Raw genomic sequence first — 24,242 nt, forward strand, 5'->3', positions numbered from 1 at the left:
GGACAAGATGGGCAGACATCGTGGCTGCAGCCCCGACTCGCCAGCACGGAATGACAACACCGAGAGCCGGCACTTGGCACTGCTCTCGATGGCAGGTGAGTGAAAGCCTTCCCAAGGACGGGACCAGACAGGGTGCTCTTCCTCCACCACTATCTGTTCAGTATTGTGCCCAAGTGTCAGTCAGAGCTACGTAAGACAGCAAAGGGGCCAGGAAGTCTCCAAACCAGTGAAGACGATAGCAACTCTCTGGGCCAGCCACACCAGGATGTGCCACAAAAACTGCAGGGACTTGGCAGGAAAGCAGTTGATCCGGATGCAAACAGCCTGCAAATCCACACCCTACCCAGCCGGGTGCCTTTCTACCGACAGAGCGCCCTGGAAAGGAAGGCAGGAAAGTGACACCCTGACAACAGGATGCAGTCCCGGGACACAGAATTCTAACCAGGCACACAAGAGCTGTCCACGGAAAACGACCAAGCAGTGCTGCATGAGACCCACACGGATGAAGAACACACCACGCTCATGGATAGTGGGACATGTAACTCACCGTGGAAATACTGTCAGAGCCATCCCAGTTGATGGAGAACGCTGACCCGATGCCAGCATGGGCGACGAGAGGGGAGGGGAGGGAGACCTCGGGCCAGGGATAGGCGGCTGGCAGGAAAATGACTCAGGCAGGCGCAGAGACTGAGGAGCGAACGAGCTCAGAGCACGAGAGGTGAGTGCTGTCACACACTCAGTCCTGCCGTCACAGCCACCATGAGCACATGTGGGACAGGGCATGTGAAGGAGAGGGGCGGGCAGGCCCGACAAAGGCTATCCGACATGCACTGACTTTTGCTGCAAATACATTCGTTGGGGGCAGGGTGGGGGAGCACAGACAGAAATCCGGGGGATGAGAACCGTCGTCAGGGACACCTCGGTCAACGGTGCCGACCTCATCCCCCAAGACAGTGCTCGGTGTCCTACTGTGCCAGCAGTAACTTGCGTCTTACAAGTCCACGAGCAGCCATTGAAGGCCCAATCACTGGTCTCTTCCCACCCGGAGGAAAGAAGAGGGATTGAACTTGGAGATGTCAGCTGTCTGAGAGGCCACACAAACATCAGGGCCCGCAGCCCTGAGACCCAAGAACTCAATGGTGCCCGCAGCCCAACCAACTGCTCTGAAAAGGATCACATCAGCAGTCCCTAGATAGAGGGTGAGAAAAAGTGCGGACGAGTCAGACTGACCGGTGGAACTCCGAGATTGGCCCCTTTGTCCCCCTTCAGGCCCGGAGCTGAGCTCATCCCCTGTGGCTCCGTTTTGAGCCCAACAACAGGCGGGGGAATAGTGACACTGGGAAGACACACACCCCTTAGACTCATCGCCAGCTGAGGTCAAGGGGCAGCACTGACCGAGGGGGAAGGCCGGAGGACGAGAAGAAATGGGAAACCCGGGAGCTAGCGGGACAAGGCGCGTTACAGCGTGGGGAATGTGCATGTTCTGTAGAAGGCAGAACGGGTCACCTATCTGCTGTGAACCTTCCTGCATTCACAATAGGACGAGTTACACAGACGGGTGAACGGAGGCAGGGCTGCAACAAAAGCTCGGAACTGCGCCGAGGGCTGGGCTGGCGCAGGCCCGGGCGGGCAGTGCTGCGTTCCTAGAGAGGTGCTGTGAGCTGGCACCGACTCCAGGGCACTCACAGCAGCAGGAGGGATGTGCGGTCCTTGGAAGACACGCCAGCTGACGCTCAGTCACTCACCAAAAGACTGGGGGTATGAGCCTACTCAGGCACCGTGGAAGAAAATAACACAAGACCTATCTAGATTGAGAAGGGTGGGTATCGACGTGTCCCTTCCTTACTGCGCCTCTGCCTCCGGGGCTCAGGGCCCCCTGCATACACAGGCAGCTCCACCCACGCCAACCCTCCCTCCCACAGGCCATGGCCAGCGGGCTCCATGCGCTCACTGTGCTTCACAAGGAAACCATGGCCGTCTCAGGGCGAAAACGGCATGACAGCGCCCTGCCCCTGCAGGCCCAGGAGCCCCAGGGACAGGTGTGGGCGTGCCCCCCGGCTCTGCTGCGGCTCTGTGCTGGGGCCTCACCTTCCCCTTCCTGAAGGGCCTTCTGGTCTCCCACGGCCTCGGGCACCAGCTTCCCGTAGGAGTGCTTCGGGCTGGCGGCAAACTTCTTGGTGTCGAAGTAAACCGAGCCATTGGTGGCATAGCTGGAGGGGAGGGGTGGGAGGTTTGCCAGGTTCTGAGCACCCTCGCACTGCGGGGCCAGAAGTCCAAACGTAGGGGGTCAGCCCAGGGAAGTGCCCTTTCTTGGAGGGGCCCACAGATAGAGGAGCAGGCGGAGAGCCAGTGGACGGTGGGTGGAGGAGCGGCCTGCTGTGGGGTGAATGTGAGGACACGTAGCTGGCCCCTGAGAGCCACAGCCTCCTGGTCTCCCAGACTCCTGCCTGGGTGGTAGACCGCTGCCCCACTGAGACTTGACTTCGAGGTCACGTCATGCTGGGGAGGTTCCCTGGGCTCACCCGTAACCGTTGTCCACAATCTTCTCCACAAAGCTCACGATTTCAGGCACGTATTCACTGACCCGAGTCAAGACATCTGGAGGCAGGACCTGCAGTGACGAGAATGAGGGATGCCTGGTGTCTGCTTTTGAAGCATGTCTCAGTTTTGAACAACGAGGGACTCTGTGCTTGGGCCCACGGTCAGTGCTGGTGTGATGACGTCACTTAGCTGGGAGCTGCAGAGGTCTGCACCCCCGGGGCTGCGCACTCACGTTCAGAGCCGCCATGTCCTTGTGGAAGGCTTCCTCCCAGAACTTGGGTAGTTCAGAGAAGATGGAGTTATCTGTCACCTCGCTGCCGAACCTGGTGTCCAGCCACTCGGAGAGTAGGTCCCTGGCCTCCTCCAGCAGCACCTAAGGGGAAGGCCAGAAAGGCACTGAACCGGCGCTCCATCTCCCAGGATTGCAGCCGGGGTGGGCTCATCTCCCGGGGGCCGGCAACCTGACCTGTGACAGACCCACCACCAATGAGTGGTGCGAAGCAGACCCAGACGTTGCGAGGCCCGGTGAACTGGGGGGAAAGGCCACGTGAGGCCAATGACAGCACTGATCTTACGGGACAGGCCGAGCCAGAGGATGCTCCGCCAGGGGCCACAGAGGACAGACCCACGGACCCCAGCGAGGCAGGCGCCTGCAGACACTCACCAGGTTTTCAACGCTTAGGAGGTGGTGGGCAAGGCCACCGTGTCCCCAGCAACACTGACTTCCAAAGACATGGGTTTGGGGAAACCGACCCCTTTCCAGGCACACAGGCAGGGCCCGAGGGAGGGAATGGCTACCACTTGGCCAACTTTGAGTCGGCACGACAGGATTTTACAAGACCAAGGACGTCCTCATTGCAGATACCGTTTCCAACAACACCGAAAGCGAGTGCACACGCGGACTTCTCCAGAGGGAACACACAAGAATCAAACCGACCATGTCTGTGGGGAGACTCGAGGGAGAAGCTCAATGTCAGGAGCTGACACCAGGCCAGGGGCCGACTGTGGAACCAGCCGTCAATTGCTCGTGTGTGAGCTCAAGCTGAAGTTGAAGAAAATGAACGAGAGTCCAAGTATGACCTTCAGTATGTGCCACCTGCGCCTTGAGAACAGCTCAGGGCAGATGTGACGCAAGAGCAGTCACATGACGCCGTACAGGAAGAACGCCAAAGGTCCCTGGCAAGGCAGGGAAGGAAGACCAAGGTGGACATCAGAAGAGACCCCGAAACCTGCTGCTGTCTGCAGCGGAGCTAAATCAGTGAACGACAGACACGATGACATTAAAGAGCTGAACAGACACTTCAAAGGGCAGCTTGGGAGACAAAACCGCCAAGGAAGCACATACTCAACGCATCTTAGATAGAAAGAACTGGTGAAAAATTCAAGGCTCGACAGGCAATAGCGAAAGAGTCTAGGGAACGATGCAGGAAGTATCAAAAGATGGAAGGAATACAGAGAGCCACTGCACCAGAAAGAACTAGTTGGCAGTCCGTCGTTTCAGGTGCTGACGGACGAAGTGCAAGCTGCAGCGAAGGCACCGGGCACAAAGAAGGCTCCAGGAATGCCTGGAGTACCCAGTGACGCGTGGCAGCAATCAGGCACACTCATCAAAGTCAAGCAATTTGAGAGACAGCTAGCTGCCCGCCCGGTCAACACACTGGAAGGGATCCGTTATCTGTAGCCATTTCAAAGAAAGGGAACACCAGCGAATGCAGAGGCCATAAAAGCAGCTTCGCTGACATCGCATGCATGTACAAGCCTGCTGACGCTCATCCCTGGGGCTGCAGTGGTACGCTACACAGACAGGCGCCGCCAGAGGGCCAGGCAGATTCAGAGGAGGACGGGCACAAGGGCTTGTGTTGCTGACGTGGGGGTGGGGGGGGGAGCTCAGCTGAAAGCAGGAGAGCAGGGAGACGTCTGCTGCTTGTGCTGCATTGACTGCGACTGTGTGGATTATAACAATCCACGGATAACGTTGCCAACAACGGGAATTCCAGAACACTTGCTGTGCTTCTCAGAACCTGAATTTAGACACAGAGACAGTCTTTTCAACACAACAGGGGAATACTGCGTGGTTTACCATCAGGAAAGGTGTGCGCCAGGCTTGTCTCCTCTCCCCTCACTTATTCAGTCTGCATGCGGAGCAAATCCTCAGAGAAGCTGGCCCCCATGAAGACAGGGTGATGTGCAGATGGTGCAGCCTGGCTCGCTGACAGCGAGGAGGACCTGAAGCACTTGCTGATGAGCATCAAGGACGGCAGCCTGCAGCGTGGATCACGACTCAGGGCCAAGAAAACAGAAACCTCGCACTGGACCAATAGTGACATCATGATGAATGGAGAAAAGGTCGAAGTTCCCAAGGATTTCGTCCTGCTTGGATCCACAGTCCAGGCTCGTGGACGCAGCCGTCGACAGGTCAGCGTCGCATTACTTCGGTCAATCTGCCACACAAGCCCTCGTTAGAGTACTAAAAAGCACGGATGCCACTCTGAGGAGAAAGGTGTGCTCCTTACCCAGGCCCTGGTATTGTCACGCCCCTACCAGGCACGTGAAAGTCGCACAATGAACACGGGAGACTGAGGAAGAACTGTGGTTCTGGAGAAGACGACTCAAAGCACCACAGGCTGCTAAAAGGGCCAACCTGTCCGTCTCGGCAGACGTACCGGTACATCCAGAGCGCTCCTTAGAGGCAAGGATGGTAAGATTTAACCTCACATGCTTTGGACGCGCTGTCAGGAGAGACCAGTCCCTGGAGAAGGACTTCGCGCTTGGTGAAGTGGAGGGCGGTGAGAAGAGGAAGGCCCTCAACGAGATGGAGGGACACGTTGGCCGCCGCCATGGACGGGCTCGAGCCTGGGAGAATGGAGAGGAGGCCCAGGACTGGGCTGCCGTGAGTTAGAACCAGCGCGACGGCCCCGCCATGGAGTCTGAAGGGCTATTTCCAACTTGCGCCCGTGGCCACTCTGACAAATGCTAGCAGACATGTGGGGGAATCAGCCCGAGGTCAGGGGTTCTGGGGTTCCGGGCCTAGCCCAGGCAGGGGTGGTCATGGTGCCCACTTCCCTAGGGCAGACACGGCATTCAGCCAGGCTTCCCGGTGTCCCTGAGGTCTTACGGAGTGGCCAGCAGGGGGCGCTGGCGTAGAGGAGACTGGTCATCTGTCCCCTACGCACAACAGAAGGAAACACTGAGCAGTCCCACGCCACCCTCAAACAGTCCCACGCCACCCTCCGTGGTGCTTAGGCTTGAGCCCATTGTTGCAACCCCTCTGTGCCTGCACCTCGGCAAGAGCCTTCCTCTTCGCTGCCCCTCCACTGTACCAAGCTTGCTGCCTTTCTCCAGGCCCTGGGCTGGCAACACACCCAAAGTCCGTGGACAGAGGCCTGCCATCCTTGCCTCTGACCGGGCTTCTTCCCAGACCGGTGGGTCTACTCTTTGCACAGAGCAGCTCAAATAGGTGTCCACAGCACAGGGCCAGCGGCGCTTCAGAGGAGGACACGGCATTGAAGCTACATGAAAGGAAGATTAACACTACGATTTCAGAAATCGAGCGCCCACGGAAGGGGCAGGGGAGCAGAAGCGATCAGTGGAAGGCCGGGTCAGCGAGCGTGAGGACACGTCTCTCCGCACCGATCTGTTAGATTACAACACTGATCTGTGAGAGGGGCAGCAGAGATTAAATAAATACAGCAATCCAAAGAAAGCCTAAGCATGACCTGGCCGCTATCATGAGGAATAACATAGGTGAGGTGGGAATTCCAGAACAGAGAGCGACGGAAACTCCCACAATATCATGGAGGAGATGTGTCTTCAGGAAGCTGAGTGAATGGGGGAGGCAGACCCCAGTGAAAACCAACAAGGACACCACCATCAAACCAGACAGGGAGGGGCTCTCGAGAGCAGCTTCGGGAAAATGAAATGCAACCTACAAAGGAGGATCCCTAACTATGGCTGAGCCCTGATTGCTCAGCAGAAAACACACAGGCAGGAGGGCAGGGCAGGGCGAATGTAAAACTCAGAAAGAAGAATCATGGCCGAGCAAGAATCATACACCCTGCACCACTCTTCCACAAAGACACTGGTGAAATCAGGACATTTCAGCCCCCTGCCCCGGGACAGACCCGCCCATGGACAACAGGAACATGGGTGAAGGGAGACAGTGGGCGATGTAAGACATGAAAATAGTAATAACTTATAATTTATCACAGGGTCATGAGGATGGGGATGGAGCTGATACTAAGGACTCAAGTAGAAAGAAAATGTTGGCAACAAATGTATGTATCTATGTGTGTATTGTGATAAGAGTTGTATGAGCACCCAATAAAATGATTTAAAGTAAAAAGAAAATGATGGCAACATATGTACAAATGTGTTCGACACAATTGATGTATGGATGGTTATAAGAGCTGTAAGAGCCCCCAATGAAAAGGATTTGTTAAAAAAGAAAAAGAAATCTGAACATTTCCAATCGAGGGAAATTGAAGGAATTTGTAAAAACCAAGCCAGCCTCATTGGGAACACTTGTGACAGAAACAAGAGCAGACGACATCCCAAGACTAGCCTGCAGGACCCAGGGGACGCCACCAGGGGGCGTCACGCAAGCCCAAGGGACACAACACAGGGAAGCAGAGGGAACAATGTAGCAACGGAGAGAAGCAAGAAGTCAAGCGAAAAGGGAAAGGGAACACTGTAGCTGTTCTGAACTTGTGAAGCCGAGAGTCCAGTAGCTGGAACCCATAGATGGCTGTAAACCTGGGAAGAAATCAACACATCACTGGACCACCTCAGACAGTGAATAAACCGTATCAAAGCGGAAAAAGAGGGAAATCATAAAGAATCAGTGAACACTAAGCCAACAGCAGCCAAGGAATGACAAGGAAATCCACAAATAAAATGGAATGAGCGGGGCGTACAGGGGCCAAGTCATGAAACCACGCCTCACATGGCTGGGCCTGGTGCCAGGCCCGCAGCCCCAGGGCACACCAAAGTCACCTGGTGTACCCTCGGTCCCCCAGACAGTGCTCTTTCTACATCCGACTTTGGTGAGCAGCACCCGGGGTGGTCAGAGTCCCTGAGTGGTCGCCAAGGGTGCAACCAGAGGCTTCTCCTTTTCCGAAGGAAAGACGGGCAGCAGACAGGACACGCAGGACCACGAACACAAGGGGCGTCGTGGGCTGAAGGCCTAGGCGAGCGGAAGCAGCCCACGGTGCCCGCCGGCTCTGATTGGGACCCCGGAGGAGGGGCTGGAGGGAGAGGGAGGAAAGGTGGGACAACTCAAACTCATCAACCCAAGGCGGGGTGGAGCCTCTGAGATCCTTAGTGGCCCTTAGTCACCCTCGCGTCTGGAATTGAACATGCACGGCTCCATTTCCCACCCAACAATGGCCGACGGGTCCCTAAGGAGGACACTGACTGAGACGAAGGGGCCTCACCTGCCAGGGGCCAACCTCAGAAGGGCTACGAGACAGGGCGGTGGCAGCACATGGGAGGCGGCAATGAACGACATCAGGCAAACGTGTATGAATTTTTGAACGAAAAACTGATGGGTCTGCTCTGCCCACCCTCACCCCATTCAAACACTTATGGGAAAATGGAACAGAAAGAGAAGGGCATTTTGCCACGAACATTTGGAAGCCCCTTGTGGCTGGGATCAAACGGACTACAGCAAGGCAGTGAGTTTACGGGGCGCCCCTCAGAAAAGGGGGTGAGTGTGGCTGTACCCACAAAGGTCAACCAGGACTCAGAGCCCTGCGTGCAGAGTCAGTTGACGGGTGAGTGTCTGTGATTATTCTCAACCACCTCCTCCTCCCTGAGCCTCACAGGAGTCTGCAGAAACATGCACCTGAAAGAGAAGGTGACTTTCTGGCCATTCAGGTGCCCCTGGGATAGGGCGTGGGGCCCCCAGCCTTCGGTGTATCATGTGATGCTGGCAGGGTGTCCTCCCTGCTGGATGGAGGTGGGGAGGGCCATCAGGATGGGGGGCTCAGATGGGCCCTAAGGACCTGGGCCACCTGCGGGATGCAGCTTTGGGACAGGACATGCGGAGCCTCACCTGCGCGCAGCTGCTGGTCTCGGGGGAAGTCGGCGTGGCCTGCAGGGCTCTGGCCAGAGGCTCCACGGCCAGTTGCACGGCCCGCTGCATTCGTTCTAGCAGCTGCCGTTTGTCGGGGTCCGCTGTCTCGCTCAGCTTTGCTGAGAAGGGCTGGGCAGGGGGAGGGCACACGTTAGCTCCTGGTCAGCACAGAATCCTTTTCCCCAAGCAGGGCCCAGCTAAAGTCCAGCGGCCACCTCTGCACAGGTCTGAGTCTGAGCCTGTTTCCCTGGTGGGAAAGCATCAGTCCCTGGACGACTATTCCGAGGGACTCAAAGAAGCTGGTTTGTTTGGGAAACCCAGAACAGTGGGGCCCCACCCCTGCTGAGAAGAGCCCTTGGTCAGGGCCCTGGCCATGTCCTGATGCCCTTCCAGGCAGGAGAGCCATGGGTTGGGGGGCTCTGCAGGGGAAGGACCCTCCTCTGGTGAGCTCTTCCCTAGAGCTGAGGGCCTGGGACCCTGCGGGGCGGAGTGAGGAGTGTGAGGTCGCCCGTCAATTGCTGGGCTCACTGGGCGGCCTCTTGTGAGGAATGTCCACCTGTGGGGAAGCATCTGGGCCGCTGGCATAATGGCGAGGGCCCAGCTGTGGACTGAAGGGCAGCTGGCAGCAGCGGGGAGGCCAGGCGGCCTGCTGCCCTGAAGAGCATGCCTGGAAACTCGCAGGTGGCTCCCTGTCACCCGAGGGCTCCCAGCAAAGACACCGCGCAGTCAGCCCGGAACCCACACCAGCCTGAGATGGGGCCCCAGGCAGTGGGAGGTGGGGGTGGGGGATGGTGATGTGTGAGGTTGGCAGTGTGTCCGTGTGGAACGTGCCCACTGGTCACACCCATTCTCCTGAGGACCTCCTCACAGGCTGGGGGCCAGTGGAACCAAGAGCCTGGTCACCCCACACTGGCAGAGGTCATGCTGAGTACTCTGCCAACCCTGGCCATGCACAGACTGCTGTAGGGACAGGGCAGGGATCAGCGTCACATGGGAGGCCACCTGTAGGGCAGCACGGACGTCCTCCAGGAGCTGGGCTGGCTGTGGCTGCTTCGCCCGGTACCGCTCCAACAGGTGGTTCTGGCGCGCACGCTTGATGATCTGGGGAGAAGGCGGGTGAGTGAGTCGGGTGACCTTGGAGGCCCCAAGGGGGACGGGCTCCCATGCAGGCGGTGCAATATGAGCACCCCCCGCCCCGTCCCGACTCTAGCCACCAGGTGCCCAGCATGCAGAGCTGAGTCGGAACACAGGACGCAACACAGTTTCCGAGGTGCAAGGACCAAGTCGCCAGTCCCCACGCTCTGTAGGTCCCAAGGCAACTCCGCCGACAGCAAGTTCCCCCTCCAACATGCTGGGTGGCCTCTGCTCTCTGAACAGCGACAGCATCTTCCCATGCACGCATGCGCAACAACCCTGAGTCACGGTCCAGAGCACCTGTGCTGCTGTTGGCCTGCTCCCCGAGGGGCCATGCCCCCACCCCCGACCGCCGGTGCTCTCACCGTTAGAAGGCGGGGCCCACCTTGTCGTCGATGTCAGTGATGTTCATGCAGTAAAACACATCGTACTTGAAGTAGTCCCTCAGCACCCGCCTCAGGATGTCGAAGGAGATGTAGGACCTGAAGGGAGGGGGCGTGTTCCCACGATGCTGCGCGCACGCGGGACCCAGGCTTGTAGGGCAGAGGGCCCCTGAGCACCACACGGAGCCCACAGCTGCAGGCCGTGTGAGCCCGGGACCCAGACATGTCAGGTGGTCAGACGCAAGTCTCTCTCCGTGACTGAGCCACTGAGGGCCACACAGAGCCCACAGCTGAGCTTGGGGACCAGGGAGCCCTTTCCGGGCACAGACGCTGTGGCTGGCCAGGTGCTAGGTGATCACTTTGTCACCATTGCGAGCCTGTCAGCGTGCTACTGGCACCTGCTCCCAGGAGAGAGCGCCTTGCCGAAAAGGGAGAGGTGGGGTGCATACCCAGACTAGAGACACGTACCCGTGTACCCAGCAGCCCCAGCCATGGGAACTGGGAGGGGCCACCCTCAAGGTCCAGCAGGGAACCAGGGGAAAATGCTGTGTGGCCTGAGCCTCCCTGGGTCCTGTCCCATGTGCCACATCTCCCCAAGCCCTACCTGGCGTGCCCCATGTGGGAGGCATCATAGACGGTCGGCCCGCAGCAGTACCAGGTCACCTTCCTCCCGTCTTGTGGGACAAACACCTCCTTTGTGGGACCCGAGGAAGGATGATCAGAGGACACACACAAGCTGCAGCCATGGGCCAGGAGCCATGGGCTTGTGCCCGGGGACAGAGGGTGATGAGGACCCGCCTCCTGAACCAGAGCTTCCTCTGTGGAAGCTCGGCCAGGAAGGACAGGGGTCAGCACAGACTAAGCCGGGCCTTGGTGGAGAAGGGCTGGGGGTGGATGGCTGAGCCGGAGCCTCAGGGGAAGGGCTAGGTTGGACCTGGGGCCGCCAGTGCTTACCTTGCTCCGGGTGAGGCTATTGTAGAGGCGCAGCTGGCATGGCTCGGTGCCCGTGGGTGGTGACCACTGAGGCTGCCCACGCCGCCCTTTACCTGGGGAAGAGGCAGTGGTTAGACTCCCACGGCACCAGTCACCCAGGTGGGGGCAGAGTTGCCTGCTCACTTTTGCCAGGGGCCATCACACAACCCGGCCTGCCTGGCAGAGCTGTCCCGGCCCTCATGGGCCTCAGTGCATGCTCATTACTCTGGGACCCCGCTCCGACCCTTCTCTGGAGGGTCCCTACTGCCTCTCCACCTCTGGTGGTGGCCAGGCACTGGGCAACACACTACACACTACGTAGGTCTGCATGGCTTCCCACTGCGGTGCCATGTCTGTGAGTCAGCGACAGGGCCTTGTAACAGAGGAGGGAGGCAGTGGGCGTAGGCAGAGGGGACAGGTGCCGGACAGCAGGAGCCCTCGTCCAGGGGAGTCCCTGCACAGGTCACCCTTCTCCTTGCCCCCAGGAAATACTGTGCTGAGGGTGAAGGGGTCCCACAGATGTACCCTTGAGGGTCCTGTCCCGTGACTCAGGGCGCCCGAGCTGCCATTTTGTGTGGGCACCTCTCCCCCCTCGTTAAGGCTCCGGAATCATGGAATGAAGAAACACAGCCATGCTCACTTCTTGGTGTCACCCCCTGACATTGCCACCCGCTTCCTGTGCGGGAACCACACCTCTCAGCAGAGAAAACATGGGACCCTGGAGACAAGCCGCGGCCCAGTGGCCACAGCCAGGAGCGCTGGGCCCTGGTGATGGTGGCCAGGGGCTCCCTTCAGGGACCCATAGCTCTACACGCTGGCTTAAAACAGGGCACCAGATGCCCACAAGTGGGTGGTCCTGCAAAAGTCTAAAAAACCAAAACCCCCTACCCACTCACCAGTTCGGCTCCAGCCACAGCCTTCTCATGGGGGCTCTCCTTGCCCTGCAAGAGGGGTGTCCTTCTATGGTCTCAGAAACCCACAGGGGCAGCACTACCCTGTCCTATAGGGTCGCTACGAGTCGGCATCGACTCGATGGCAGCTTGCTGTGGGTCTCCCCCAAAGCCTTGCCATCCTCCCGTCCAAACGGCAACCAGGCTGTGCTTCTTCCCAGACAGACTCATTTGTTCTTCTGGCTGCCCGTGGTATCGTCAAGTCTTGGCCAATGCCGTCATCCAAAGCAGCGATTCGCCCGTCTTCCTCACCCGCCGTCCGTTCCCCCTGCTCAGCTGTGGCGGCAGGTGCTTTGGGTCAGGCACACTGCAGTCCTCAATGTAGCCTCCCCACTTCCTAACATTCAGAGGTCGGTAGTGGCAGGCGCACCCAGGGGAACACGCTGCTTCCCCGGCGTTGGTGGTGGGTCCGAGTCAAGGGAATTCTTTGCTAAATTCAATTTTCCTTCTTTAAAATCAGGATGTTGCCTATCGGTTCAGTGGTGAGAGCTTTGGTTCCCTTGACACCGAGTTGTCATCCACACCGAAGGCTGTCATCCTTGACCTTCATCAGCAAGTGGTCCAAGCCCTCCTCACGTTCAGTGAGCAAGGCCGTGTCATCTGCACATCGCAGGTTGTTCATAAGCCGACAGAATGACTTGGTGTGGTGGAAGGGCACATCCTGATACGCAGCTTTCCTCATTTTAAGCCAGGTGGCGCTCCCTTGTTCTACTCAAATGACAGCCTCTTGGTCCTTGTACAGGTTCCGCATGGGCACCATGCAGTGTTCTGGGAGTCCCTTTCTTCTCCAGGCAAACCATGGTTGGTGATGAGCCACACAGTCAACTGCCTCTGCAGTCAACAGGTCACAAGCAGACCTCCTTCTGGCAGTCTCTGCTTTGAGCCAAGAACCACCCCACATCGGCAATGAGACCCGTGTTCCACGTCCTTTTCTGAAGCTGGCTCGAGGGCTGGCAGCTCCCTGTCCATGTCCTGCTGTGACTGGTTTCGCATGATCACCAGCCAGGCTCTACTTGCACAAGGTCTTCGTAATATACTCTGCAGGCGTTGCTGCGTCACGCAGGGGTCACCTTTCTCTGGAGAGGCACAAAGCTGGAGCTCCTCCAAATCTCTAGGCACAGGCCAGGCAGAGGGAGTGCTTCACCGGTTTGCCAGACTCTGCTGCCAGGCAGACAGACTTGTCAGTTCCCGAGCCTGGCTCGTCGCCAACGCCTTCAGAGAAGCTGGGAGCCCCTGCTTCAAGACCACCGTTTTGGACCACATGGCACGTCCCGCAATGGTTGGAAAAGACGAAGACCCTCAACAAGTGGTTGAGCACTGTCCACTCTTTTGCTGGAAGGGGGCGGGCAGTGGCTCTGTGCGCTTCCTCTTTGGATGCGTCCTGCATCGTTCAGCATTTTGCCCCCCAGAACCATTCGCGAGTGCAACTTGGGGCCCGACGTTTCCTCCGGCTGTTTCCACGTGAGACGTGCAGCCTTCGGCTTTCTGACTCCAGGTCTGTCTCAGCACATTCCATCAGGGCTGTGCCTTTGAAACGTGCACGTCTCGTCAATGGCGCTCGCCGTGCCCCATCTAGTCTTTACGTGGTCTCTCCGTTCAGGTGGGCTGTGTTGTTGTTAGGTGCCGTTGGTACTGACCCACAGCAACCTTGTGTCCAACAGAACGAAACACAGCCTGGCCCTGCGCCATCCTCGCCATTGTTCCTCTGCCTGAGCCCATGGCTGCAGCCACGGTGCCAATCCATCTTGTTGGGGGCCTTCCTTTTATGCCACCCCTCCACTTTACCACGCATGACGTCCTTCGCCAAGGACCGCTCTCTCCTGACGTGTCCAAAGTACGTGAGATGAAGTCTCACCAGCCTTACATCCAAGGAGCACTCTGGCTGTTCTTCTTCCAAGACAGGTTGGTCTGTTCTTCTGTCAGTCCGTGGGACTTTCAATCGTCTTCACCAGCACCACCGTTCAAATGCATCCATGATTCTTCGAACCTTCCTTATTTGATGTCCAACTCTCACATGCATAGGAGGCGACTGAAGACACCATGGCGAGGGCCAGGCGCACTCTAGTCCTCAAAGAGGGTTCCACAGCAGACTTACCCAGTGCACCACATCCTTTGATCTCGTGCGGCGTGGGAGAGACTCCAGGACATCTTTGGGCTCTCGTAGGCTCGCTTCCATCTCTCCAGCTGCAACCCGAGCTTGCATGAGCCATTGGCGGGCTCACCTTGGGCCCTGGCCTGGTTTTGGCTGATGATGCGGAGCTTCTCCATCGTCTCTTCCCACTGAGCCATTGGCGGGCTCACCTTGGGCCCTGGCCTGGTTTTGGCTGATGATGCGGAGCTTCTCCATCGTCTCTTCCCACCGGTGTAGGTGGCTTGGCTCCCGTGTATCCCACCAGGTCCACGTGGCAAGGTCCACGTGGATAGTCACAGTTCACTGCGAAGCTGTCAGTGTTGGAAAATTCTATCGTGGAGCTCTACGTGGTTTCCAAAACTGACTCTTCATGGGAGCTTCTCTTTCTCCCATGGCAGCTGGTGGGTTTGAACAGCTGACCTCAGGTTAGCCAGTCCAGAGCTTAACCCACAGCACCACCAGGCTCTTGAAGAAGGGCATGTGAGACCCGCACACATCGCATGTTTGCAAAAGGGGAACCCACTGGGCAATGCCATAAAACATTAAAATCACACTGACTGCCGTGGGGTGTGGGGGGAGGCAGAGGAGGGGCACGGCGTGATTTAACTTAAGCGTATCCCTGGGCTGCCTGCTCCCATCAGGAGTCAGGGTACCAGAAACCCATGAGGGCAGCGCTCCTTCCTGTAGGGTCTCGGACTCAGTGGCAGGGAGCCTGGTTTGGGTTCAATGGCAGGACGGCCACATGGGGTTTTGAGGCGGTCAATCTTTATAGAAGTGGGCAGCCACAGCTTTCTCCCTCCTGTGGAGCGGCTGGTGGGCTCGAATCACTGACCTTCCTGCTGGCCAGCGAGCACTTTAGCCCAGGCCACCGAGACTCCTTTCCGCAGTAAATGCACTCACTCCTCTCTGTGCTAGCCCCCCCACCCCAGTCCAGCCTGCAGGTTGCTCTTCCCCCCCGCTCACTTGCTACTGCCTGGACATGCTTGTTAGATGCCCAAAGCCAGCGGGCCTCGAGGTGGACAGGGGGGTGGCTCGCCGTGGCTACTCACTTGCTTGGAGTACACAGGGCTGGTCGGGGCCACCCAGAACTGCCTGTACGTGCCTGAACCAGCGCACCACGTGGAGGAAGCGCAGGTCGGCAGGAGGCGCTGAGAACTGCCGGAACGCATCCACGTCCGCCTGGGACAGCGAGTAGCCCTGGACATAGCTGCGAGTGCTCAGGTGCTGGTTGAGGGCGTCCAGCCGCTGGGCCTCGTCACCTATGCTCAGGATCTGCCTGTAGTCGGAAGCTGCAGAAACAGAACGGCGGGTGTCAGCGCCTGGGGCCGTGCTGGGTGGGGACGGGCTGTGCGGTCCACACGGTGGTGAACTGGCATGAAGGCATTTGAGGTCCTGGGAGTGGAACACAGCACAGCTCTCTGCTGTCAGGCAGGCTGTGCGCTTCGGGTCTACAGGGCCACACATCACCCCAACCCCACCCCGGTGAGCGGTGGGATGCAGGGGGACAGAAGACTTGCCACTAAACCCTTCTAGTCTGGGGCATCACGGCCAAGTCAGAGTGGTGAGGACAGTGCAGTCACGGCACACTGCTGCTGTCCAAGCCCTCGCTGGGTCTGGCCCGTCTCTGCACTCCGTGTTGCTTGAGTCTCTTCTCCACCAGCAATGGCCCCACCCTATGAGCTGACCACCACCCACTGCACCACAGCGCCGAGTCCAACAGAGGGCGACGCTGCGTATGGGCACAACGTCCCACCCACCCTGCACTTGTGGGGGAGGGTGACCGTGCGAGAGATGGGCACATGCACTGCTTCACCCCACACTTACCAGGTGGGTATACAGGTGGCATGCCCACCGCACCAGGCTGCACTTGTAGGGCAGGGTGACAGTGTGGTGGGGAAGGGTGGGGGGACACGCACACTGCCCTGCCCTCATGAAGTGAGACATGGCCACCACCCCACCCCACAATGTGGAAGGCGGTGACAGTGTGTGAATAAGTACAGGGAGGGAGGCACACACTGCCCCACGCAGAAGCTACCGGTCACCACCTGTGACTCCTGAGGACACAGAACAGGGAGGACTGCCGCCACCGCCTGTCCAGGCCCTGGGCCTCGGCACTCCAGGAGAGGGCGAGCACTGCAGAAACACCCTGGACCTGCACGGTGGCCTCTGGGAATCACCACTGGCTTCCTGCTCAGGGCCCAGGCTGGGCAGGGGTATGCTGAGAGGTGGGGCCCCAGCCCCCTCAGTATGACCCAGTGAGACCTCTGCCCACCCCCAGCTCAGCCACAGGCTCAGGGCTGCCCTTTGTGTTTGGCCCAAGCCCCTCTGGGGCCTGTATCCCCTCCCTCATGCAGCCTCTACCTCCCTGTCTTCCCTCCCAGCTTACTCCTTCCTGGGGTCCAGCCTGGGAAGCTCATTGCTCCCTCCTCAAATGCCACCCCCATCCCAATCCTGATTGAGTCCTTGCTTTATTCCCCTGGCCCCACAACAGCCCCCAGGAGGAGTGCTGGTGGCGTCACGGGCTGAGCACCAGGCTGAGAAACAGCAGGCTGGCAGTTTGAACCTGCCAGCAGCTTGGTGGGAGAAAAGAGGAGGCTGCCTGTCCATATAGATCTACAGCCTTGGAAACCCTGAGGCAGCTGCACTCTGTCCAACAGGTGACCCAAGGGCAGTCAGTCTGGGTGCCCTGGTGGCGCAGTGCTCAAGCACTCAGCTACTGCCTGGAAGGTCAAGTCGACCAAGGAACTGCCAGTAGTATAGATGGACAAGAGGGGGGTTCACGGGCAGAGAAAGGCAGGGATACTGCCCAGGGTGGACCCAGTGTTCTGGGGAGCCGGCTGTCTTGTCTGGGCAGGAGGCCCAGGACAATGGTGGAAACAAGTGTTAGCTTTCCTGTGCCCATGGAGAGGGCAGGCAGGGCATGCAGGTACCTCCTCAAGACCTGGCCATGCTGCCAGCTGCCAGGTGCCAGCTGGATGCATGAGCCTCTGCGGAGTAGCCTCTGGGTGTGGGGAGGGCCTGGCGGGCAGCTCGGCCACCTGAGGAAGTACTCAAGGATGGAGAGTACAGGGTGGCCCCAGCCTCCTGGGGGCTCCTGATCAGCCACAGCCAAGCCCAGGCCCCGTCCTGAGTCACAGGTCGGCCACGCCTTCTCTCTTGTTCCTCTCACCTGTGCTACCCTCGAACTCTCTCCACCAACCTGCACCCCCTGCCCCTGCCAATCATCCCTTCTCGGCTGGAGGCACAGTGCACTGCGTTGTCGGTGCACAGGCATACCATACACACCATCACCGGTTCCCAGGGGACCGACAGGCACACAGAGACCATTGCCTTTCCTCAGAGCTGGGCCTTCCCGCCCCTCTGGGCCCTTGGGGACAGGCTCCTCTCTGGACCTGAGCCTTGCTCAGCCCCGGCCTCTGTCGTGAGAGGCAAATGCCACCGAGTTCTTGAGCTCTGCAGGCTCTCGTGCCAGAAGGGTTCAGTTCGTGGGGCACCCACTCTGCAGCCAAGCCTCTTGCCCAAAGCCCCTCGGTGGACGTGCATGCCACTGTCGTCACTGTCCCCAGGGGTGGGGGAAGCCAGCCATGCTGCCTCCCGCAACTGCCACCAGGTGCCTAGCAGGATGACTACGCCGGCCAGGCCCTGGCCAGGGCTCCACGCATCTGTTTGCAGGGTAAAGGGGCACAGTGCTGCGGCAATGGGCTCACCTAGAACCATGGCTAGGGCAGCACAGGACAGGACTGGCCAGCGCTTGATCCTGCTGGGCACAGGGTCACCACGAGTAGGAACACATGTGACAGCATCTAACCGCACCCCACCTCCTGCTGGCTCCCCGACCAGATTTGCAGGGCCACACCCACGCATTTGCCCTGTGGAGTCATTCGGGTACGTCGCCAAGTCTCAGGACCAATCCACACTCACTTATGGAGGTTGTTGACCTGACCTTGAGGTCATTGCCCCATCCTCTCTTCCCCCTGGCCCATCAGGCGACATCAGCAGGGCAGACCCCGTTTCTTCTCCACCTCTCCACTAGGCTCCTTCCTGCAAACTGCTTCCCAGCTGGGCAGCACCAGCTGCACCAGGAGCTGGGTAAGCACCCATTGCTGGGCCCGCCCTGAGAACAACGCCCAAACCCCACTCACCTGAGTGCATGGTGGCTCCCTAACTGGAGCAAAGAAGAGGGGAGGACGTGGAAGGCACGGGCACCAGACACCAGTGTCCACGCCGGACACCACAAGGGCTAGATGGTCCCCCACCCCCACTGCCGCCATCAACTGCCCTGAAAGGGGTCCCACTAGCAGGTCCTAGCTGGGGTAGAGAAACACGTGGAAACAAAGTCACAACCACAGTAAAGTGGGGACCCCCAGATGGTGGCCCTGTGTGATCCTTCAGCCTGGAACTGAACTCACCATGGGGCTCAGCTTTCGGCTGAGGGGAACAATTGCACTGGGGGGTTCCGCACGCCTTGAGAAAAGCCGACCACTTGCGATGGAAAGGCAGCAAGTTCAGAGTGTCAGCAGGGGAGGACTGAGGGGTAGCACAGAGAGGCCATTGGGGGGACTCCCACAGGAGTCCTCATGGGAAACCATGCACTCAGCCAACAGCCACCCGGTTCACAGGGAAAACTAATGAAGAGCACAAACCCACGAGTCCCAACAAATGGTGCGAGATGAGGCGCCCAACTGAGGCTGCACACCAGGCACCTGGAGAGCCAGGCCCCTCCGAGCTGCCCGACGGTCACATGTACTTCCTTCTCACGAGAGGAAGGAGCTCTGGGGGTACAGGGCTGGGTGTCAGGCAGCCCACCCCAAGGTTGATGGTTCAAACCTACCAGGCACTCTGAGGGAGAAAGCACTCCTGTAAGCATGGCTGTGAGCTGGGACTGAGTCAGGGTACAGGTTGGCTTCTGGTGCTGGCAAGACCGGGGCTGATAAGCTCAAGGTCACCACTTCAAAACCATTGGACATTCCTTGGGAGAAAGAGGAGGCTGGTCACTCTGGTAGGGAGTCAGGCTCAGGTGTGGCTGGGGCCATACTCAGGTCCTCCCCCTCCCTCGGCAGTGTTGTACTCTCTGGCTTGCTCTTGACCTCGGTCCAATCAGTCTGATCTTTTTCCTATTTCATGCCCAGGCCCAATGCCTGGGTGGGGCCTCAAGGAGCCAGAGGTGCCACAGCTGAGAAAAGACCAGGACTCTTAGTTCCCAAGCCACGTTGACCGTGGCTCTGAGGTAGACACCTGTGCCCACCTGTTGGCGTGCATGTGGCCCGGGGAGGTGGGGCTGGGGAGGTTGGCCTTCAATGGCATCACACCTACTGGCTATTTCTTCTTCAGCGCTTACAGAGATGGTGAACTTATGCTGTACCAGGGAAGTAAGGGAGACTAGACCGGAGCATTCTGGGGTCATAAGGGAGCTGGGGACAGGGGGGGATGACAACAGTGTGGCAATAATGAATAGAGTAGCCACCAAAGCCCGAAGCAGCTGCATTTCCCAGCCAAACATGATGCAATGCCCCCGGTCCATAAACATATGGCCAGGGGCATGGCTTTTACTTGTTAACTGGGGGACAAGATCAACGGACCCACGGATATGGCTTGCCCAAACCTGAGGCAGAACCTAAGGAAGTTGGTCAGCAGTCACACGTGGGCATTTAAAAGGCTCTGGGGGGAAAAATTTTTAAAAATTTTTAATTTAAAAAAAGGCTCCAGGGTTCCAGGAGGATGGGGGTGGGGTGGTACAGAAATCGTGTCAGCTGAGGATACAATGGTTCACCTTTGGGATCATGCTACCATGGGCAGGAGCAAGATCTCTGAAGGCTGACCCGCCTGCCGCAGCATGGCACCTGTTCCCGAGCCAGAGCCCTGGGTAATAACTGATGGACGCGCCACTGCTCTTCACAGTGCGGGGAGTTTGGGTCCAAATAAACCCTTTGAAGCTCCTGCAGCATCACTTCTGCGTCTCTGCACCCTGAGTAAGGAGTGTGTTGTTGCAGGTGCAGACGCCATGAAGAGCGGCGTGAGAGGACGTCAAACTTGACGCACAGCTCGGTGTCCGTGGTTGGAAGCTGAACAGCGCCATCGATGGCCTCTGAGATGTGTGCTTCCTGAGGAAGACAGTGGGGAGCTGGCACAGCCCCCATCAGCTTTCCAGAGATGGCAGACGAGGAGCTCGGAGAGACTGCCCCAGAGAACTGAGATCCCACCTGCAGTTCAGCTCCTGACATTCATGCCTCGTCAGCAGGCCCATGCATGCCACAGATGATGCACAGCCCGCAGACTTGAGCGGAGAACGGCACCCGCCTTCCAGGGCTGCTCCCTCCTGAAGGCAAACACGGGCAGCAAATGGGGGAAACTGAATTCGCTCCGGTGCTGGAACTAACTCGGTGCTCGCTGTAAGTGAAAACTCAAGAGTATCGGGGGGCACGTGGAGTCACGGCAGCCAGCTGTCCTTCAGAATGAGCACACACTAGCCACAGCCAAGTCCTCCTGTCACCACTAGATTTCCTGTAGCTGTTTGTTAGTACGGAGAAAACATCCAGAGTGGCCTGTTTTCCCAACTCTTCCCATAAAGCAGAAAGACTTCTTGCTCCCGTTGTCAAGAAGAGGGAATACATTACAAAGTGATTGGTTTAATGTTTTTCATCTCACACTGCTTCTGAACACCACCTGAACTGTTTTTAGTTGTCTAAATAAAATGCCTCTTAAAACTAAAGAGTCTCATTAACTCCATGGGCCACTCCTACTTCCCATGGCCTATAGGGTCCTGCCCTGGTGGAGGAGTGGGTACACACTGGGCTGCAATCCCAAGGCTAACAGTTCGAAATATCAGCTGCTTCCTGGGAGAAAGAGGGAGGTTTTCTACCTTCATAAAGTGTTTCCGTCTCAGAAACTCAGAGCCAAGCAATCTCACCCTGACCTAAAGGGTTGCCATGAGTTGGTATCAACTTGGTGACAGTGAGTTTGGTTTGGATAAGGTGTCAAGGGCCCTCGTGGAGTAGCAGTTCAATGCTAGGCTGTTAACTACCAAGGTCGGCAGTTCGAAACCACCAGCCACTCCACAGGCGAAAGAGGTGGGTAGGCCTCCACTCCTGATCTACCCTGTCCTAGTGGGTGGCTGTGAGTCAGAACCAACTCATCAGCAGTGGGTTTTCACAAGATCACAGGTTCCCAAACTTATTCGGCCTCCCGCCTCCTTTTCAAAAAATACATATACACACACTGGGTGCTCCCCTGGTAATTAGTAACTTTTGTATTATCCAGGATAAAGCCTAAGTATCTGCTTCTGCAGACCCCCTGGACCGGCCCATTTCCTCCTGGGGGTGGGGGCAGCATGGGTCACTTTGGGGGAACACTAAGTTAGAGGATGTCTTGGCCCTAGTCTTGAGCAGAGCCCACAGTGTCAGGGTGTAAAGAGTGACAGAGGGGGCTGGGGCTATGGTGGGGAAGAGGAGAGCTGCGGAGGGGGACACCTGACACTTTCCAAGACCCCGTGGGGTTTAATCTCAACTTGGAACCACCTCCACCGATCGGCTCTGAAAACCTAAGGTCCCGAGGCAACTGACAACAGAGACATCACCTGTGTTCACAAGCGTGTCCAAACCACAGGTGATGACAGCACCCACCCAGGCACCAGCTTCCGCCCAGCACGGCACTCTCAGGGTGCCACGGAGGGCACTGCCACTGCCTCCCTGAAGGTCCTTGCCTTCCTGGGAGCAAGGGGCAGGCTGCGAGTGTGTGTGTGTGTACATGAGCCCACACCTGCCTGGTGGAATGCCGTGTGCCCAGGTCTGGGTGTGGACAGCCAACCTTGTCATTTGGGCTCCTGCCAGGGTCGCTGGGTTACCCAAGTGGTCAGAGCTACCTGCCTCCTGGACCTCTTAAGTCCTCAAAGCCCCAGCCTGGCTTCTGCCCCCAAGAGCATGGGTCAGCCACAGGATGCCAAGGAAACATTGGCACAACCTGCCCACTGTGTGTGAGAGACAGAACCAAGGACCCAGCACTTAATTTCTACCTGAAGTACAAACACAAGGAGACCTCCTGGCCCGTGGTGGCCAGCTGCTAGGCCAACTTAGCCCTTTGTGGCAAGGCTAGCGAAGCACCCCAGCTACTGACCCTGAACGCCGGTCCACTCTCGGCTGGGAGAAGGCGGATGTAACAAAGTAGAGTGACCTCCTCATCCCCCGCACAGTAAAGTAGGGCAGCGGAGCTTCCCTTCCACGCGTCCCGCAGAGATGAAAGCCCGAGCGACATCTCACCGGGCATTTATGTGCGTCCCGTGCCCCCTGCCTGGCCCCATGGCCCCTGCCCAACCCTGTGCTCCCTGCCTGGCCGCGGTCCCCGCATCCCCTGCCCGGGCCCATGACCCCTGCCCTTCCCGCCGTCCCCTGCTCGTCTCCAAGCCCCCTCCACTAGGGAGACGACAGGGTTACAGAAGCTGAAGCCGCCCTGGATCCCCTAAGTCCATGGGGGACCCGGGCCGGGGGAGCGCGCTCAACGCGGGGTCACTCCTGGATCGGGGACGCAGGGGCAGGCGGGACTCTGAGGCGGGAAGGGACGTGACCCGAGCCTGGGTGCGGCGTGGGAAGTCCCGGTCACGGCTCGCCCCCAGCACAGACCCCGGTCACTGTCCGCCCAGGAATTCGCTGCCCCGCTGGGTCGGGGTCGCGTCTCAGGAAGCAGGGACCCCACGCCTCGCGGCCCTCACCATGCCCCCCACGCACTCACCCTGTTCTCCGGAGGAACCTGCCATCGCGGAGAATCCCAGAAACGCCGCCACAGCGACTGTCGCCTTCCCGAATCTGATGCAACCAGGGTCCCGGAAGCTCCTCGCGGAGCCCGGCCCCACTTCCGGAATCCTCTCCGTCGCTAGGCAACAGTCGGGTGCTGAGGACGCCGCTGGCCCGAGGCATACTGGGATTTGTAGTTTCCACCGGCACCTCCAGGGCCACGCCGCTCTCCTCATGCATGCTGGGAGTTGTAGTACTTTAAAATGTGCTTTAGGTAAAAGTTAAGAAAACCTGTTCGTTTTCCATTCGAGGGTTTGTACATACGCGTTCCATGACATTGGTTTCATTCTTCAAAATACGTAAGTACTCTCCATTTCCTCCCTAGGTTTCCTGTTTCCTCTCAGGCGGATTTTCTGTCTCTTCCCGTCTCATCTTTACGATGGGGCCAAGCTTGCTCTTGTGTTCCTGTGCAGTTGATTTCTCTCTGGGATGCTATTTGTAGGTTTCTGGGATGGTTTTCCACCCATTTTTGCTTCTCAGCACGGAAAGAATTCACGCGCAGGTAACCGTTCTGAGGTCAAGGGGAGTTTCGGGCAATAGACTCAGGTAGCACACGCTATCTCTGGAAAGCATGCGGAGGGGATGCTTCAGGGGAGCACGACAAACCAGTGGGAAATGGCGGTTGAGAAGAGGCTGCAAAGCCAAGAGAGGAATGCTAGGACAAGGGAGAGCACGGCTGAGAGCGAGCTGATAGGCCTGCACGCAGTCTCCGCTTTCTATCCCTCTGCTCCCCCACGTGGGGGCCAGGGTTGAGAATATAGACCTTCTTAGCGGTGGAGGGAAGGTGCAGGTGTGACCTGGGCTTACTGGTTTCTAGTGTGCGTGACCAGGTTGACCTTCAGCGTCCTGCCTGGTGACCTTGGTCTGCGCATGCCCAGCTTTGGATCTCGCTCCCCGACCCTGCTCCCATAGGTGTTTACCGTGAGCCAGATTTCTTTCCACCCCCTTTATTGTGGCATCGCCAGCAAATTTTCGTTTAGCGTAGGCGATCAGTGGAGACAACCTTCTTGATCCCTAATCTTCCTCCCTGTCACTATTGTTTATTTTACAGCCAAGCCCAAGCCATCTGTTCCCTTAAAGATTTACAGCCTCAGAAATAAGGTCGCCATGAGTCAGCATAGGAGCCCTGGTAGTGTAGTGGTTACGCCCGGTGGACTGCCAACCACAAGGCCAGCAGTTCGAAACCACCTGCTGTTCTATGGGTGCAAGGTGAGGCTTGCTACTCCCGCAGAGTTGCAGTGTCGGCTGGAGCTGGAGGAAGAAGACAGCAGCTTC

The 24,242-nt window shown here is 58.2% G+C and overlaps 1 protein-coding gene across 1 annotated transcript in view; it reads right to left on the bottom strand.

Annotated features, from left to right (window-relative positions):
• The window catches only part of CARS1 (cysteinyl-tRNA synthetase 1), a 36,068-nt gene extending 13,047 nt beyond the window's left edge, over positions 1–23,021 (bottom strand). The window contains exons 1-10 of the mRNA XM_075545217.1: positions 22,906–23,021; positions 15,234–15,473; positions 11,086–11,177; positions 10,736–10,824; positions 10,134–10,230; positions 9,617–9,715; positions 8,594–8,743; positions 2,774–2,914; positions 2,523–2,611; positions 2,089–2,210 (exon numbers count right to left, since the gene is read on the bottom strand). Of these exons, the coding sequence (XP_075401332.1) occupies positions 2,089–2,210; positions 2,523–2,611; positions 2,774–2,914; positions 8,594–8,743; positions 9,617–9,715; positions 10,134–10,230; positions 10,736–10,824; positions 11,086–11,177; positions 15,234–15,473; positions 22,906–22,930 (1,144 nt within the window). The 5' untranslated portion in view covers positions 22,931–23,021. The remainder of the gene's footprint in view (positions 1–2,088; positions 2,211–2,522; positions 2,612–2,773; positions 2,915–8,593; positions 8,744–9,616; positions 9,716–10,133; positions 10,231–10,735; positions 10,825–11,085; positions 11,178–15,233; positions 15,474–22,905) is intronic.
• Between the last annotated feature and the right edge of the window lie 1,221 nt (positions 23,022–24,242).

This window comes from Tenrec ecaudatus, chromosome 4, assembly GCF_050624435.1.
Source record: "Tenrec ecaudatus isolate mTenEca1 chromosome 4, mTenEca1.hap1, whole genome shotgun sequence".
In the NCBI taxonomy this organism is placed as follows: Eukaryota; Metazoa; Chordata; class Mammalia; order Afrosoricida; family Tenrecidae; genus Tenrec; species Tenrec ecaudatus.